This window comes from Aedes aegypti, chromosome 2 (assembly GCF_002204515.2).
Source record: "Aedes aegypti strain LVP_AGWG chromosome 2, AaegL5.0 Primary Assembly, whole genome shotgun sequence".
Classification (NCBI taxonomy): Eukaryota; Metazoa; Arthropoda; class Insecta; order Diptera; family Culicidae; genus Aedes; species Aedes aegypti.
In genome coordinates, this window is record NC_035108.1 from 403,802,296 (window position 1) to 403,820,344 (window position 18,049).

The following is an 18,049-nucleotide window of genomic DNA, read 5'->3' on the forward strand; positions in this document are numbered from 1 at the left end:
TTCTGATAGAACCTCTCAAAAAGTTGTAATTTTGGAGTACCTCCCATCTACAAATCAAACTAATTTTATGTGTTCAACGGAATGCTCACACAGCTATGGTTGGAGGTGATTTCAGGTGTTCGCATTTTGCATCATTCAAAGTGCAAATTTAATGAACGGCGAATTAACTGCCGCTTGCTAAAATTTTGATCGATTGTTTATCTGTAAGTTGCCAATCTTGTCGAAATACCAGCGCTACACGATGCGATGTTTGTTTGCTAAATGTATTCATAGGAATGCGCAAAATGTGATCCGATAATCCGATCTGCACACACGTTTGTTAAGGACTGTGTCGGAAATTAGCTGCAAGTATATTGAATAGTTTCAAAACAAATGCGGTCTATCTTACTATCATTTTTCTCAATGAGAAACTATTCAAAGGTGCATTTTTCCTATAAATTGTACTTGTATATTCATTATTTACCTAAATCGGTTTGGACATATAAAATTAACAAGAGTATGGTTGTTTAAAAATCGGCTTAACGCAACCTAGGGTAGTTAACGGTTTCGGCACCATTCGACTATTATCGGCAATCAAATTTCAAATGCCAGACACACAGCATATTTTTCTTTAAACAAACCAACGAAAACATTCAGATGATCCTTTGTTCTGTCAGCTTCCCGGTGACGAGATTTCCGAGACTGAACAAATAACTTCACCAGATATGTCATCAATTCAAATAAAAAGGCCTCAAAATGCTACTGATTTTCGAGCTGCCGAAGAGATTGCCTGCAGTTCTTATGGGAAAGCTGCCGAAGAGAATGAGACTGCCGACAATAGGCACACGGGCATGGGATGTTTAAATCGTTGTAAAAACGTTTCCATAAAGCTTTTAACAGGTCTGTCGGCGTAATCCGATAATTTGTCTGCTGATTCCCGAGACAATTACAAAAGAAGTACGGCATCGGCTGCCGAGAATACGTAAATTCTCCTAATTATACAAAACAAATATCGTGGCAATAGAAAATTGTGACGATGTAGGTCTAAAATTAATAAAAAAAATTTTTTTCTACATTTCCTCGATGGATTTAACATCGCGTGTTCTAAGTAGTTTATTAGTATCATGGCAGAGAAGCATCTTCAGAAAATATTATTTTGAAGTTGGTGAAAGGGCTTTTTAAGGGTATTGCAACATGTAGTCCAACTAAGTAGGGTACACAGCAAGGCTGCCCTGAAAAATATTTTGTTTTGATTGAAGACTATGTTTTGATTTTCACTTTTGATAGTTTATACCGACATTTTATATATTGGTTACATTTGGCTAGAATGTCCTCAAAAGATTTATATATCCACCATGAATCTTAGACATTATGTCAGAATTTAAACAAAAATGTAACTCATTATATGATTCAAATCAAACAAAAATATAACTCATTTTGTTATTTCGTAAATGAATTATAACGAAATTTGTTATTTTTTTTACAAGAATAAGCAACTGCTCCCAGATTTGTTTATAACAAACTGTGTTATAATTATATTTTAAATTGAAACAAATTTGAAACAGCCTCCGTGATTTTAACTGATTTTGTTTTGATTATGTTATAATTCCCTCCATTAACTCATAGTGCTTCTAACAAAAGCGAAACAAAATTTGTTATTTGTAACAAATCTTGATATGATTGTGGTATAACGTTGTTGTAATCCACTGTTCAGGAACATGCCTTCCTGAAGTTTGCAAATATAGTAGACTTTACAGCCCACTATATTTGGAACCTTCAAGAATACAGCGTATTGTAATAAAATGTCGAGGCAACATTATTCCTATTTGTAGATACAATTCAAAAACAATTTATTAAAATGTAACAGAACAGCGTATTGTTTTTAGTATAAATATACCTTACAATTAATTTCTTTTAATATACCTTTTTCGTTAATTTCTTATTTTACATACAAAGATATCGACCGTGATAATTATATTTTCGAATTTGTTTATCGGCATATCGGTCTATTTTGCTCGAAGTAAGAGGGAGCATGGAGAAGAAAGCAATGAATACTAGATGGATAGGTACCGTAAGGGAACGGCGAGAGAAATTGGATTAGATGTTGAAGAGGGCACCTTTATTAAAAATAAAATTGACAAGTAAACAATTGAGTTTGGAGGGAAAGGGATGAAGGTGAACTAATATTAAATAGTTTAACATCGATGAAAATTCCAGCCAAGTCATACAATTTATTGTTCGTTCAAATTATGACGGGAACAAATGAATAAGTCAAACGCTACTTTTTATACATACGATAGTACTCAGAACTAAAAGTACCGTGTCGTGTTACACAAAAACTGTCCATAATCAGATAACCACATAACCGTCCAATATGAATAGGGAATTCAGCGAAGATGGAGCTGCTATTCATTTATGGGCCGTGCAAAACTTCCAACAACCATTGCAAAAGCATTCAATGGGTATTTACAGTGAATCGCTATCGTATGTATCTAAAAACAGACCGATCGATCATTCGCTCAGCTGCTCACAATCCACACGTGAGCTTCATACCAAGCCAGAGATTTTAAGTCGGGAATCGAACAGGCATGTAAGCGGCGAATATGGCGAGCGTAATAAAAATAAACCGTAAATTTGGTACGTGGGGGATGCAAAACGACTTTGTTATTGACGAGATTTTTTGTAGCTTTTTGAATGATCGTACCACATAGGCATCAGTGTAGAGGGCGTTTTACAATAGGGGTAAAACTATGGAGTTTTATCAATGATTTTTTTTCTAGTTGTTTAGTTTTTATCTAGAATAATGAATCTGATATATGCTCATGAAAATGCCATACTGAAACATGCGAAGTATTCAATTAAGGATTTCCCAGTGTCTTAATCTAATTTAAGCATTATCCAAAAACCAATGTCTCCAACTGCAACAGTTGTGCGGCGCCCGCCTGGCTGGCATACGCAGCTTCCAAACATTCAGAGAAACCTTTCAGGGCCATTCTCGATGCAATAAATAGGTCATGCCAACCATTCCGATGCAATGGACCCCCACACTCTTTAAGAATCAGTTCCATAACCCGAAGTAGATATTAATGCTTATTCGTTTTTTTCTTTTTCTCCATTTCAGTATCGGTTCCAGTGTCCTGAGCTTGCACCAACGGTAAGTGGACTCATATTATCATCGTTCGCACAGTGAGCAAAAAATGTGTCATCGTCATCGGTCGGTTTGGTGTACTGTTTTTTTTTACTTATTACCCATCTATATAACGTAGTCAGTGCATTGGATAACGCAACGCAATCACAGTAGATACAGTACGGGACAATACATTTGAGGATTTTCGATTTTCCATACAAAATGATTAACTAGGCTAGATATGAATAATTTATGGACCGATTTAACTATTATTTCCACGGCACATCAGATACTTCTTAAATTTCAACATATATTTTTGATCATTTTTTTCCAATCAGAAGTTCATAACTAAAACGATTTGACTCAACAGAATTCTCATCTTGATCTACTTCTTTTCTGAAGACACATTGAGGCCATTCTTTCAATTTTTTTAGTTATGTCAGTCATTGAAAATTCTAGTCACACTTTTCTAACCAAACTTTCCAATAATGAGAAATTTTTTCTTCTCTCGCTCTTTTTATTGTGACTGTGTAACACTTAAATTTTTGGCAATTTTTTTCATTATGTATCGAAATACAATCTCGTTTACTAGTGATTCGTATAGAAAGCGGAACTGGAGAGGTAAATGTTGTCAGATTTGATAAAAGATGTTTACTTTCTCAACGTTAGATAGGTTTTTTATAAAAGTTCAGTGAGGATCTCATAATTGGAAAAATGACTCATAATTATATGTAAAAAGTTATGTCTAAAGACCTCTAAAAGTCTCATTCAAATATATCCTTAAATAACTTAGATCTAACTCATAAAAGTTTGACCGTTTTGTATGCAACATCGAAAAAGTTGCAAATGTTTTGCCCAATGCTATATGTATCTAGTAGGAGTGCGAAAAAAAGCAATGCAAAGTAATTCCTAACCACGGTCAACGTCAGGAGGAGGAGTAGGCAGCAAATGAACAACGAGGCGATGGCCGGCCAACACAGCTGGCATCGCCACATACCGGTTTGGCGGGTACTCAGCTGTTGGTGGCAGTAGGTACAGTTACTCTCCGATAGAGGGGTTCGAGGTGGGCCACAATTGAAGGAATAATGCTTGGCCTGATATATGCTCTGTCTATTCTTGCAAGAATGACCAAGTAATCAAATGGCACTTTATTTCGTCCTGTGTGCTAATACATGGCTATCATAGGGCTGAAATGTCCTACATTGGCTGTAGCATAGCCCTATTAGCTAGAAAAAGCGAATTAACGGACTAGTGATTACTTGGACGGCCTTATAATCTTTTTGAAGAGAACACAATGTATTTACTCTATTTTATATTTGTAGTAAAAACGCTGCAAGTTTTCCCTGAAAGGTGACCCATAACAGTTGAAGGAATACTGTTGTACCGCATATTTCATGCGTGTTTGCAAGCATGCTCGGTTGACTATCAGCTGGTACTGGAAGCTACTGGAAATTGATACATGGATTTTATATTGAAAATTGTGAGTAGTTCTTGAAATTATGATCATTAATTGATTAAACATAACACTCCCATGGCGTATTTTTTTTTCATCTATTAGCTGTTGAAGATGATAGAAAATGAACATGAAACCGGCAATTAAACTCGCATTTGTCTTATGTACTTGCATGTATGCCGTATACTCGTACAGCTGGTGCCATTAGAATAAGTAATTTTTTAACAGTTTGGTAGGGTAGCTAGCTGTCCACACCATACTCATATTCCTAGGAGCCCCAAAATCGATATTATTTTTCTTATCCGGGAAGAGTTTCCCGGAAAATCTCGACTCACCTTGACGTACATAAATTTCGTATCGGTTTCTCCCCCACAGGTCCCGGCAAACTTTGTCTTGGTAGGTTGTTGTAAAACGTCATGTAATCCCCCATACAAAATGGATTGTCCTACCCACGATTCAACAAAAAAAAAAACAAGATCAGTAGCAAACTTAAACAACAAATTAAATGATTTATCATTTGATCAATATACATACCTCCATCAATGTCGTAATTATTCTTATGGCGAATGGAGGACATGATAAGGTTTTTCATGGTATTCTCATGAACGTGGCATGGTTTGTTCCTGACCCCCAAAAGGCTCGTGGGAAGAATGGTTGAGGACATCTATAGTGAAAATCATGGGAAACTAATTGTAATAATTGCTACAAGAAACTTTGTTAAACATTAGAAAAAAAGCAATCCTCTAATGCATTTCTGAATGAACCAATGGATGTTTTCTTAAAAACATATTGGGATAAATTGCCTTCAGCATTCCTGGAAGTAATTCTTGAGAAGTTTCTAAAACATCCATAGGCAATTATCAGAAAATCAATGAAGAGCCTTAGTAGTAGTGAAGTAACGGATAATTCTAATCACAGTCGCATCCTGTTATGCGCAGCACGAGTGTCATGGTGCTAGCGATTTCTGAAAAGCATTGCTGAATCTCCTCACAATTTTCGGAGCAATTCTTATAGAAATCCCACAGAACACTCTCTATTTTTTTTTGGCACATTCAGAATTGCGTATACATTTCTAGAATTCGCAGTTAATTTCTGAAAAATTATTTGTTAAAATTCCTACTAATATTTTGTGCAGGTATTCATACAAATATTAAGAACAGATTATTACGTTTTTTTGAAAAAAAAATTTTTGCAGAATAGTTGAAGAAATTCCAGCAAAATATCTGATGGAGTTCCTGTCCATTGAAACATTTTACAAACTTATGCGATTAGCCGGGTCATTTCGGTGCCCAGAAAAAGAAAACTACACAAATTCACATATATTTTTCTGTTCATCCATTTGTTATCAAGAAATAGGTTGTAAAAGCAATCAGTTTGGTCTGTTCTTGTTAAATTTGATCCTAGGGGCAGGACTGGTGGTAGGTTTCTTTTTGAAGAATTGGTCTCTATTTTAATGCAAATCTCTTTTTTCAATAGAAGGTTTCTAAAGTATTTATTTTAAACATAATGGTTTAAAAAATCTCTATTTTCCTTACTCTGCTTACATTGAATCCTGATGCAAACTTGTACTTACAAGCTTCAACGGAACCTTCAGAGACTATAACGGGTTTAACAGGATCTTCAAGAATTTCGTCTCAGATCCCTTCAGGAATTATCATAGTGATTTTATTTAGAATTATCATAGTGATTTTATTTAGAATATTTCCAAGGTCTCCTACAGGGATCTCTCCAGAAATTCTTCTAAAGATTTCTCAATCAATTCTCCCAGCAATTCTTGATGCTTAGAACAAATTCTCCAGAACTTGCTCCAGGAAATCCTTAAGAACTCCAGAGCTACTACCTCTAGTAATTTTCTCAAGTATTACTTTGATTATTTTCCATTTCCTCCAGATATTTTTTCACTAATTCTTCAATCGTCTTTTCCAGTTGTAACTCTGGAAGATCCACAAAGGTTTATTACAGGTGTTTGAAAAAATAGCTTAAGCGTTTGTTTTGCACGAAACCCTATAAGAATTTCATCCTAGTGTAATACTAGGATCTCCAGCAGTTTTACCAAACATTTATTTCAAAAGCCTATGAAAAAATTCTCATGCTTTTACTTCAAATGTCATTGTAAGAACGAATACTACAGATTTTAATAGTTTGATCCAACATTTTCAATTCTTTCGATTTACTCTTAAGCCTGATTAAGTAATTTATTGGCCTATCTTGATCCATGGGAAATTCCTGCAAGGATTCGATCAAGGAGGCTTTTTTTCTGATCGCAGTACGCAGTTGACAAAAAAATATCAGTTCAAACGGGAGTCGCTGTAGGAAATTTCTGCAAGAAATCGTCGAGAAATTTCTTTAGCGATTCATTTTCAGCAGCAAATAGACATTTTTTTCTATTTAATTGGTGATTATTAGCATTTCCAGTTTTTATTACTAACATGCTCTCTGTATTTGACGTTTTTGACTAGATGACCTATTTAGGAACGTTTCGGAAAAATTAACGTTCGGCTTCTATCCAAGACATAAAAAGATTTTTATTTGGAAAACTGACATTGATTGTCAATAAGTCAATTAAGAAGTATGTTGTCTTTTTAAAATATTTAGAAGGAATACTCGAGGTTTAATTATGTAGTGCAAGATATAATAGATTCCAAGGATCATTGGACTCAGTGTAGCTACTGTCACTAAGTATAATGAAATTACGTTAAACCTAATAAACATAAATAAATATAAATTCTTTGAAAAAAAAAAACATGAAAAATAAAAACAGAAGTCAGATGCATGTAAAGTTTATTTTATTATCATAATTAATTTAGTTTGACGTATAATTATAAAGCAAATACGTATACTTTGCTCATTTAGTTTTATGAAAAACTGGAAATGCACAGATGCGGTCGTGTTCCCTCATCTTTTGTTGCGAACCAAGCGAAATCCATTCAAATTATTATTCTTAGCACGATCGTCGAAAACCGCAGGATTTAACGGCACACACTGCACTTTTCTGGAAACTAGACTGGACACTCCAAACCTACGGCAGAAGTACAATTTTTCGGTAGTCACATATTGTACTGCAGTAGGATCCTTTTGCCTGGTCTGCTGCCCGCTGCAAAACAGAACATTTTTTCACTTCCATCATCAAAGGAATTTTATTTCTTCAACTGCGAAGTATAAGATCTTACCTGAGGTTTTATTTCAAGATTATTTTCACCGTTTCACTACGTCTTTTTAATCAAAATTAAAGCTTCAAATGAATCCAAATAACAAATGGTGATGGCTGACAAAAAATATCGACTAACCTATGAAAAAGTCCAAAGTTGAAAATCTGAACAACATTGTCAGTGTGAGTCAAAGATTGAGAAAATGCCTCTTTTTGGAAAAGAATTTTTATCGATAGCTATGTTTCCCAATTCTGACGGAGAAAAATAAGAACTGGAACTTTATAAATGAATAAAATCTATAGTTATGTAGCCTTGAGGTTACGCTTTCGCTTCATAAGCGGAAGGTCATGGATTCGATTCCCAGCCCCTCCACAAAAAAACCCGTCCAGTCACCAGAAGACGCTTCACGGAGGACTATGCTTTGGGGAGCACATCCATCCTCCGTCAGTATCAGATGGTGACTGAGACAAACTGACCCTCTTCGCAGGCAGCTAGCCTCACTAACAGCAGAGCTCTCTCCTACCTGCTCGGTGTGAGAGTAAAAGAGTAGGAGAGAGTGAAAGAAGATGTAAATATAGATAAGTTAAAAATAGATCTGTATCGGTAAAGAAGATACAGATCAACTGATTCCGGAGCAGTAGTGGCCACGAGCACAGAGTGCCTTATAAAGAAAAAAAATCTATAATCAGGCTTGTTAAATAAATTGGAAACATTTTGGTTTTGAGCACTTTTCAAATGTTTTATATTTATGCCGCGATGGACGGGGTACAGTATCTATTATGGTTAGATAACATTCACTTATGGTAATCCATATGGGAAATTGTTTTACAATAAGTAGACTTTAATCGATGTAGTAACATCAGTCACTGATATCTACATTACTCTCTTACCGTACAGATGAGATTGTAAGGCGAACATATGGTTAATGGGTAACAATATTCAATATGTTCACATTATGTTTGTGAATATTTCAGGTACGGAAATTTTCTATGCGGGCAACGCATCAAAACATCTTGACATTACCTACTAGTTTGACATCCCATCGTAGAAAGTACGCCAAACACTCACAAAAGTCATTGCATTCCATGAAGCCACATACTGTATCGTTAAAGTGATTGGAATGAGACCTGTAACAAGTTATGACAGCAAAGTCAAGTGCCCGGTGAGTTTGTCTAATTGGTTTGATCGAGTCTTTGCTGTTCGCCAGTAGCGGCCGTAGCACTCATTTAATTGAAATTTGCAGTTTGTTTACGTTTGTGCTGATTACTTCGTCACGCTGTCGTGTAATGTTCCAATGGACATGTGTGACTTTATGTGGCGTTGACTAAAGGGATGCCAATTAAAAAGTCACGTCATGTACCTACATAAACTTTATCACCTTGAAAATTTTCCCTGCAAAAGAAGCTGTTCAAAATTTCTTGGTTGATCTGATCGTTTCAAAAATGATCAATGTTGTTGATGTAAATTTTCTGCTTAATCGCCAAACGGACGATGAGTTATACACGAAAAACCTAAAGTAATTAAGTATAAGTTGAGCATAAATTGCTAGCGAGTTTTTACGTTGAACAGCGTGTGTCCCAACTAATTATCAATATTCTAGTATCAGGTGATAGTTGCGAATAATCATAATCACACTCAGCTCAGTGTGAAATATACATTTCATTAGGCGAAGGTAGATAACGCCCAATCAGCACTAGGTGCAGTCGTTTGACTTTGAATTGTTATAGACATAGACAAGGACACCCTTGAAGTACTTCTATCAGCGTAAACGTGTCAACTGGTTAGTTTGAAGCGATAAATATTGTCAAATATCAAGTAAAGGATAATGTGAGAATCTATACTGCCAATATTCGCATTGTCGACGTAAGCGCTAATATTTTCAAAATGCCATTTTTCATTACTATGCATTCCTTACCTAATATTCAACACACTAGTTGGACATGCGAACAACACATACCTACTATACAACAACACATAATATTCCAACTTACCCGAGCAAGCATACGTTTTGCCTAATGTTTTTGTGTGGATAGTTCGTTCAGCGTAGGGGTAGATCCCCCAGTACCGGACACTTAGGCCGCTAAATTATTAATTCAAAAGATATTGGTTTTATGTGAGTTTGTCAAATAATAATATGAATTTGGCATTACATTTTGATGATGTATTCTGGTACCAAAAGTGTGTGTCCCAATACCGGACACAATCTGGAAATGGTTTGATTTCTGTATATTTCTACGTAATCGAATGTTTTTACTCCAGAAATAGTATTTCTGAGCCAATGTATTTGCAACATTTACAAGAACAATTTGAGTTTTATTTAGTTTGCAAAATGTCCATCAAAAACCTCTTTCAATGTGATGAATAATAACACATTGTACGATGTTGGACATCATGATTGACGGATTCCATGAAAAATGATTATATTTTATGACACTGGTGCCAAAGTTGCAAAGATATCTTATAAAAATCAAGCTGTCTGAAACTAAGGAACAGGAAATGCTCGACCAAAGAGCAGTTTAGTTTAAATATGGTACGATACATACTGCCGTTATACGCATAATTGTCCCATGTTACTTTTTGTGCATTTTGACTTTTTGTCATCAAACAGTTTATCTTTACGTATAGTTTTAGAAAACACCCACCAAAAATTAACTTTATTCGGAAACTCAATGAAAAGCAAGCCTAGTAATTTTGTCTCATTGTTGAATTTCCACGCATAACTGTCCCACTACTGTATTTCTACGCATAACTGTCACACTATACAATTCGCTGCGCTGAACTCGAGCAAAATATTCAGTAGGCAGTTTTGAATCAGCTGGTGTTTGGGAAAATCGTTTTAAACATCTTCTTTTGTTGGCTTTACATCCCATGTGGAACATCACCCGTCTTATGTGTTTGAATTATCGGGATGCATTCATCATTCATGCGAGCCTGACGTCAAATTTAATTCAAATTTTCAATATCAAAATATTATTTCCCATCCGTTTTTCAATGAATTTCAGTTGAATTTTCAGGGTCGATCACAAAATTTTTCTAGTTTTTGGAACCGCGGTAATCGATTAGAAATTTATCGTTATTTTGGATTCATCAAAATAAATAATAAATCGAAATAATCCCACGTGAACAATCAGTAACCACTTTAATTTCAAGTGGCTGGCTTGTGACAAACCAACTTTATGATTTAGCAAACGAAGTCTAAATAAAAATAGTTCGACCGATATTGGATGACTTGGCCACATGCTGAGTTGTTCCGAATACCGGTTCACTGGTGGAAGTGACCATTATATTGGCGAATCTGAAACCTGGAAGTAAGTAAGTACCTGAAATCTGAAACCTTGCGACATATCAATGTCAAAGGTGGTTCAAATCAAGTCTTAAGGTGGTTCAAATGTATTTGTATGACTTGACCACATGTTGGATTGTTCGGAATTCCCGGTTCCCTGGAGGAAATGGCCACTAAACTGTCGGTTCTGAAACCTAGTTGGCAACATTAAACTTCATAAATTCCCAAATCAAGGCTAAAGAAGTGTAACTCAAAGGTTCTTGGATGACTTGATAACATGCCAGGTTATTTTGGATACCCTGTTCCCCAGAGAAAGTGGCTATTATATTGGCGGTTCTGAGACTTGCGACATATCAAACATGATTAATTTGCAAATCAAGTCAAAAGAAGAATAGTTAAAGAGGTTTTAGATGACCTGACCACATACTGGGTTATTACGGATAACTGGTTCTTCGGTGCAAGTGGCAAATATGTTGGCGGTTCTTAAACTTAATATGCGATGTATCTTATATCATGATTTTGCAAACCAAGTCCAAAGAAACGTCAAATCGTGTGATGATTTGTATCGTGAATTTTGAGTTAAATATTAATTCCGCAGAATAACCTTGAATTCGCAGATGAGTTTCTGTCAAGCCTGTAGCTGAAAGAGTCGATATAGGAATTTATTCCATCTTATAAACTCTCTAACTTACTCATCCTCTCTTTCTATCACTAAATCATACATTTTCTCATTATCACACATACAGAAAACTTTACTTTCCATCCCATACTATAAAATCGTATATCTTCACTTCCCCATACGTGGCTCCGTTTGGCACATGTCACTTGAGCCTTCATTAGGTGCCTTAACATAGTCTTGAGGCTATACGTCCTCTACATTCGGTACAATATATTACGTAAGAACGGTAATCTACAGCAGTATGCTTAGCACATAATTGGTCACTACTTTCAGTGGGACTGTTATGCGTAGAAATTCACCAAAAACCTCGTATTTCTAGGCATAACAGTCCCACTTTGAAATTCGTAGCTAAATTTACTTTATTCCCATAATACAAACTCTTGACTCTAATGAACACACTATTCTTTATACTATTGTAATGTTTTTAATTTAATTTACCACACACCTGGTCAATACGAGGCCTAAATGTGTTAAAATCTTTAAACGCGTTTTTCTCGATTGCATATTTTGGAACATGGGACAGTTATGCGTATAACGGCAGCAAACATACTTTCAAATTATGAACATATGGTCGTCTAAATCTTTCAACTTTTCGACCGCGAAGCAAAAAAAATGACTGGATCTGTTGAAAACATTCCTAATTGACAGCTGTTTTATTAAAGCAATGTGATGACTACTAGTAACATGCATTGCTAATATTTTAAGTGAAAATTAATGAACTATCAAACTAACGTTTGAAAAAAAAAAACAAATAGATCACATAATTGTTTATCTTTATGCAAAATCAGCATGACCAGCGAGAATTAAACACAACGCTCCACACGTTTCAGTTTCTGCAGTCACAAGTGGGTGGTGTCACTGGAAAGCAAAGACTAAACATTACAATCGGTTCGTTTATGACGTGATTCCCATTACGATGATGAGGCACAGCTGGGACGTGCGAAAGAGAAAGAATAACACAGCTGCCACTGTTTGCATTCGATACGGCATTTATAGATACACAAGATCCGTATTGACTTAGTACATACCCCATCGGAGGAAAAGGGCGCCAAGGCAGGGGCGACTTGAATGACGGCGATGATAAAATGAAAGACGGTCTCTCTGCCCTCTGCTCGAGATAGGCTGGCAGTTCAGCATATTTTTAAAGATGTATTTTTAGATGAACGAAACTGTTTGTTTTATACTTATTCAAGTGCATCAAGTTGCATCTTCTGCTCAGTAGATAGTAAAATGAATAGAAGTGAATGCTTCCCTTCGTACTAGAATCCAAGCGATAATCGGTTCGGCTTTAGCAGATTAGATGCTACCCACGACAACCCGACGTGGGGTTTTAGCGAAACTGCTGAGAGCTCGTGCAAGTTGTGGTGGATGAATCGTAAATCTAATCACTGACTATGTGCACACTTCAAGCGGAAAGCTACTAACAGTAAGTATTAGCGTCTGTCTATCCACACGGGTGAGTGAGTGCTGCTCAATCCACACGATCGATACACTGTTTGCTTTATCGATGAAATGTACTAACGATAATGACGAGACCGAGAGCAGAGCCGATTCGTTATTCTGCGAATACTTCAATCATCGATAAACGTTAGATGAATATTGAAACATGGGCAGCATCAATTTATTTATTACGTAACGCTCAAAATAATAATGTTTGCACCTTGTGTCCATTCCATAAATGCTTTTTGTTTTAATTTTATGTGAACTGTAAGTGTACCTCCTACTTTGAGAAACATTCTTCTTCTTCTTTTTGGCATTACGTTCTCACTGGGAGAGAGCCTGCTTCTCAGCTTAGTGTGCAATGAGCACTTCCACAGTTATTAAGCTTTCCTCGGCAAAGTTGCCAATTTTGCATTCGTATATCGTGTGGTAGGTACGATGATACTTTATGCCCAGGGAATTCCATTACGAAAAGATCCTGGACTTAACGGGAATCGAATCCAGACTCCTTCAGCTAGCATTGTTTTGCTTTGTGGTCGCGGACTCTAACCACTCGGCTAAGGAAGGCCTCAGACATTATTGTTTCTGATTTTTCTTATATCAATGATAGCAACAAATAATTGATGAAATGTTCAACCCGCAACTCAAGCGAGTACTAGAATAAGGGCGTCAGTAACGTGATCGATTTCTCTGCATAGATCCTCACTTCAGTGAATAAAAATGAGAAGGTGATAAAGAGTTTTCTGATTATTATTCCGGTCACCATAAAGGAACAGAATAACCATTGCATTAACCTAATGAAAAAAATCATCTTAACAAAACTATAAAGATTTAGACGTCATTTATTTTGTTCTGAGTAAAAATCCATGAAATTTTATTGAATTGTGCAGATTAACACGTCATGAATGACGTCACAATTACTAGATGTAAATGCAAAAACTATTCCTGGCGTATCGTTAGATAAGTCTGGAACCGTTTCCGTATGGACCATACTTGACCGACCTTTTACGGAATGTTCTTTAGTAAGATAATTATATGTAAAAGAAGTTCTATGTAAAAATATCCATCAACTACGATACCGACATGATTTCCGTAAACAAAATACAAAGAAAAAATACTTTTCGAATGTTTTAGGTTTCCGGGACCGGATATGACTGCGAGTGTGATATTAGAATCACTATTCATAATCCAACAATTGTTATTATTATCTGACTCTATATTGTCTATCTGTACCGTTTAAAATTCTTATATATTGATATTTATACTCCAAACGAACATTATAATTTCTCAATCACTAACACAAAAGTTCAAAAATATGAAGAAACTTCACCAAAGAAACCACTTAGCCAGGTGAAGGTATTTGTCTTTCTTTCTCATTTTAGTAAAATGGTCTTATCATCCTTATTGCACATCTGAATTACACTGTGAAATATAATAATCTTACCGCTTTGACTCATATTCCGAACACTTAAGGCCTACTGTGACATTAACTGTATCTGATAGGCATAAAGCAGCTTCAAAATATTCATTCTATTTGCCAAATATAACTGTGAGCTATTGATTACGATATTAAAAAAATGATTTAACAACTTTTACTACTACTTTTACGCAAAAGTGTGGAACAACATGTTGCTTCAAATGCCGAACACTGTGCTCATTCGGTCTTATATTCCAAAAACCTTTATTCAAATCTTGAACAGCACGAATAAATCGTACTCAGATTAACAATTTTGCAATAAAAAAGTGAAAAATAGTTTTTTTAATGCACTCTGTGCCGGAATCAGTTCATCTGTATCTTTTTTACCGATATCTAGATCTATTTTTAACTAATCTATATTTAGGGAAAGTGTACCAGTTATGGCCATAGTGGTTCCCTATTTGGCCATATGCAAAATATGGATAACTTTTACATTTTTAATCTTTCTGAATGTTTTAGCATCAAGATTTATCCTTTATCTTACTGCTAAAACACAAAAGATTTTTCAAAATGTGAAGGCATTCAAGATATCACGTATAGCGAAATAGGGAACCACTATGGCCATAACTGGTACACCTACCCTACATCAACTTTTCACTCTATTCTACTCTTTTGCTCTCACACCGAGCAGGTAAGAGAGTGCTCTTCTGTTAGTCCAATCGATTTCCATAAGCCATAGTCCATTGCTCTTGCGGTGGTTCGTTTTGCCGTGTTCCTGAGTCGTTTAAGGCTAGCTGCCTGCGAAGTGGGTCAGTTTGTGCTCATAAGAACACTAAGCTGAGAAGCAGGCGGAACAAAGTAAGGACGTTAATGCCAAGAAGAAGAAAAACCATACAAAATCCAAGTGTTCGTAAAGTTAGTCTGTTTGGAATTGGAGACAGAACGGTAAACAGAACTTCGTGTAATGATCCAAATAGAAAGTCAATCACTACAAATACAAAGATACAAAGTTGGGCACATTGGTCAACCAAAGAAAATATGATAAAAATGTTGAAAATGGTATGGAATTGTCAGATTTCGAATTACTTTCAACAATTCTCAGATCATTAGGTTTTACCCGATTGTATGACATTTGCCAGAAAACCATTTGCCAGAATGATTTTTGCCAGAATGCTTTTTGCCCGAAACCATTTGCCAGACAACCATTCTTCAGAATAGTTTTTGTAAATATTTTCAACTTCAATATGAAATATATTGAAAGATAATTTTTCAGAAATCTTAAAGCAATCGAATTCTTTGAAACTTGTCATTTACTTACATATAGCTCGAAACATTGAATAGCCGAATTTAAGATTATTTCATCAAAAAGAGTGGACTACTAGCACTGCACAGCTACAGGGATAAATTAATTGAAATTAACCCCCTCAGATTTGAACCACATACATTTTTGTTCTAAGGTAGATTTACACCATTTGCGACAGACTGACGAAAAACATATCAATGTTCACTATTAGTCCTGATTGTTAGTTTTAGCTACCTAGTACCGGATATTATTTAAAAATCCCTTAGAAGACTGCCATGTTGCCATGATCCTCGGTGGAAACCTCTGTGCACAGATATTTTTTTCTCATAATAATTGCTATTTGTATGTATAAGATTATAAATCGGAAAAACGTCAAGATCATTCACTTTCAGTGTAGTTTCTTTATTTAGGACTGGAATTGACTACAGTCACTCTATTCACAGTCTGGCAAATAGAGAAGCACAAGAACTGGCAACGTGATAATCTCTTTAAAATCGCTAGCAACTGATTAAAAAGTTGAAGCCTTCAAATGACCTTCTTTGAACAATGACAATGAACGATACACTGTGTTTTAAAACCTTTAAGAGCATCTCCTATTATTTTTTGATTTGAATATCTCTACGGTCACAATACTGTCCACTGATTCTAGCAATCTCTACCTGTCATGTTCGATTGGCACCGATCCGATTGGCTCCGATGATTCTATCCGCCAGACTGTGAATTGAGTGACTGTAGAATTGACTATCCTTCTCCCGACTTTCGCATTTTTTTTATTTCACTTTACATGTTTGTAGCCATTTTTATTAATACCTTATTATTTATTTAATTTTTATGACCCAACATTGGTTATACATCTTTCATTGTTTCTGTTTGCCGCAGGCAGCACAACACCTTTTCAGTACAATTAAGAAGAACAACTAATTATGTAAAGAATTGTAAATCTCATATGAAGCAAGTCTTTAAATTAGTTAGCACTAGAAAATAGCTTAATATTCGATCAAGAGATAAGCATAAATAGAATATTGAAAATATAATTGCCTCTATTGGTTCTTATAAAATTGTCTGGAAGATTATCATCATAGCATTCTCAAAAATTATGGAAAGCTCGGAAGTTTTCAATACTACTATTGATTAAAAACATTTTATCGTACAAAAAGGTAAGAATATTAAGAAACAACTAATTTCCATATAGTTAAATATCATATGCTGAAAATCCTAATATCTTGAAAGATCTCACATTTCTAAGTATTGCTATGCAAAGCATAGTAATTAAGTAATATATTTTCTGGGAAATGGTTCTTCTGGCAAATGGCTTTCTGGCAAATGTCACACAACCGTTTATGCAATTGATTTCCGTTTTTATTTCAATAAAATGCACAAATTTATCACAAATTTGAATTCTTTAGCTCATCCAAATTTGAAAAATTAATTATCGCAAAACGGGGTAACTTCGATAGTTTTTTTTTTTTTTTTTTTTGTCAAAATGATTAATCTTTAATTCAGCCTTACAGATTTTAATGATTCATTTCCAAAACAGGTAATGGTAGGGAATGAAACGATCGGTATTCAGACAATCAGGACAACATGAAATTTAGGCTTTGTACAGATTAGTCAAGAATTCAAACCATTCTGATCTTTTTGATACAATTGTGATACAGATAATTCATCGAATAGATAAGTTTCAATATAACAGCAAATAATGCAAAAAATCTGTTATTCCAAATGCTTAGAGTACGTTTTACTAAATCACTTGAAAGCATTTGGTCCAGTCTGATTGAATACCGACCAAATTATCAGTCACGTCGATAATCATAAGCCTATCTCTCAAGCCGATTTTTCGGAGGAAACAGACGTGCGATAATGTCAAACCCGTCCAGCACTGGGATAGCGTGTTCTCACGATATCTGCAGCAGTGAATTTATAATATCACCATCAACAAGAAGTTGGCTTCCTCCTTCTCTGGTCTTTGTTTCGTCGTTTTGAGAGTCCTTCGCTTGCGCTTGTTGCTTTTATATACCGAATTTCTCTCTACTTTTGTTCAGCAAGCGTGGTCGTGTGGTTGTGGTGTGCGTTGTGACATCGTTTTTGTCCATGGAGATGGGTTTGAATCTCGTTGGTGGCCACAATTTTTATATTAGGGGAAGTGGTGGAAAAATGAACACTGTGCCTTTTACCGGCAAAAAACAAATTTGATTGAATTTTTATCACGCACGGATGAT

The 18,049-nt window shown here is 35.4% G+C and overlaps 1 protein-coding gene and 1 long non-coding RNA gene across 2 annotated transcripts in view; one reads left to right on the forward strand and one right to left on the reverse strand.

The window, feature by feature from the left end:
• LOC110676984 (facilitated trehalose transporter Tret1-2 homolog) overlaps positions 1 to 18,049 on the forward strand; it is an 85,123-nt gene that overhangs the window by 2,221 nt on the left and 64,853 nt on the right. Inside the window, exon 2 of the mRNA XM_021847213.1 lies at positions 3,101 to 3,133. Coding sequence (XP_021702905.1) covers positions 3,101 to 3,133 — 33 coding nt within the window. The remainder of the gene's footprint in view (positions 1 to 3,100; positions 3,134 to 18,049) is intronic.
• LOC110676985 lies at positions 7,329 to 8,246 on the reverse strand. The gene is made up of 2 exons (XR_002500871.1): positions 7,730 to 8,246; positions 7,329 to 7,653 (listed from the first exon to the last, which is right to left on the reverse strand). It is a non-coding gene; the product is annotated as an uncharacterized LOC110676985 (long non-coding RNA).